The sequence below is a fragment of the Otolemur garnettii genome, unplaced genomic scaffold, assembly GCF_000181295.1.
Source record: "Otolemur garnettii isolate 467f Iridium unplaced genomic scaffold, OtoGar3 scaffold00151, whole genome shotgun sequence".
Classification (NCBI taxonomy): Eukaryota; Metazoa; Chordata; class Mammalia; order Primates; family Galagidae; genus Otolemur; species Otolemur garnettii.
This window is the reverse complement of record NW_003852546.1, coordinates 178,141-179,475: the sequence shown is the minus strand read 5'-3', so window position 1 is coordinate 179,475 and position 1,335 is coordinate 178,141. Positions and strand designations below refer to the sequence as shown.

Sequence of the window (1,335 nt, the reverse complement as noted above, 5' to 3'; positions counted from 1 at the left end):
GAACAAGGACCTGATCTTTAAAAAAGGAGGCTTTGAAGGAATCTGATGTGTTCTTGAAACCACTATGTCACAGGAATCAGAGTCGCTAAATCTACAGAGGCCAGGGCTGGAGTGCTCTCTCACTACAGTGAATCACTCTCTTAATGGCAAATAACATTCATAAGGATCTTTGGAAGCTGGACTGGATTGGCAGGACCACATTCAGAGACTGGTTGCATTAAGTTTGTGTTCTCAAGATCTACATTTTATTCACTGATATGTTTGTGTTTCTTTTCATTCATTCATTCATTGATTCAGTCATAAAGGGAATAGTCTTGCTCTGTCACTCCAGCTAAAGTGCAGTGACATTACCATAGCTCACTGCAACATCAAACTCCTAGGCTCAGGCTATTCTCCTGCCTCAGCCTCCTGAGTAGCTGGAACTACAGGCGTGTACTGCTATGCCCAGCTAATTTTTTCTATTTTTTGTGGTGGCAGAGTCTCACTCAGGATGGTCTGAGTTTGCAATGTCATTGATTTTTCACAGTATTTTTACTTTCTTAAAAGTAATGCTGATGAACATTTTGTAAAAGGAGAAAATATTGCTCTTTTGAAGTTGAATAGCACCCTGTTCATTGGCAGTATGGCACAGTACTTTCTTAAAATAATGTCTACATCTATTTCATTGACATTTGGAATTCATACCTTCATCTTCCTTTTTTCAGTCCTGCACAGAAATGAAGACACAGCTTAAGGGTAGGGCCCCAGCTTGGCTTCGGCGTCTATGCGGGCAGCTGCTTTCTGAAAGGTTAATGAGACCCAATGGTGTTCAAGCAGTGGTCCGGGGCATTTTGGAAGGAGCAGGTGGTAAGAAATAAAATGTTTTTGTTACTTTGAGTCAGGGTCTGAATTGAATTATTGGTCCTTAGTATCTACTTAACTGAAACTAAACTATGTCTTTATAGAGATTGAGGAGGTTAAGGATTGAGGAGGCCCTTAAGGAGCTTCTTTTCCAAAGAAACTCATTCTCTTGATCTTTTTCTAAAACAATTGTGATACCCTGCTCATTTCATTGAGTAATATTATAAGCCACTTCAAATAATTTAGAACATTAGGGTGGTGCCTGTGTCTCAAAGGAGTAGGGCGCCAGCCCCATATACCGAGGTGGTAGGTTCAAACCCAGCCTGGCCAAAAACTCCAAAAAAAAAAAAAAATTAGAACATTAGAGGAAAACATTGCACAAAAAGTTGAAGTAAAAACCCTGAAGAAAATGTGAAATATAGGGCCAGTCATGGTAATCCTCACACCTGTAATCCTAGCACTCTGGGAGGCCAAGGCAGGTGGATTGCTTGAGCT

The 1,335-nt window shown here is 40.5% G+C and overlaps 1 protein-coding gene across 1 annotated transcript in view; it reads left to right on the top strand.

Moving 5' to 3' along the window:
• TANGO6 (transport and golgi organization 6 homolog) overlaps positions 1 to 1,335 on the top strand; it is a gene marked incomplete at its 3' end in the record, with an annotated part of 158,372 nt that overhangs the window by 11,828 nt on the left and 145,209 nt on the right. The window contains exon 5 of the mRNA XM_023518916.1: positions 705 to 846. Within this exon, the coding sequence (XP_023374684.1) occupies positions 705 to 846 (142 nt within the window). The remainder of the gene's footprint in view (positions 1 to 704; positions 847 to 1,335) is intronic.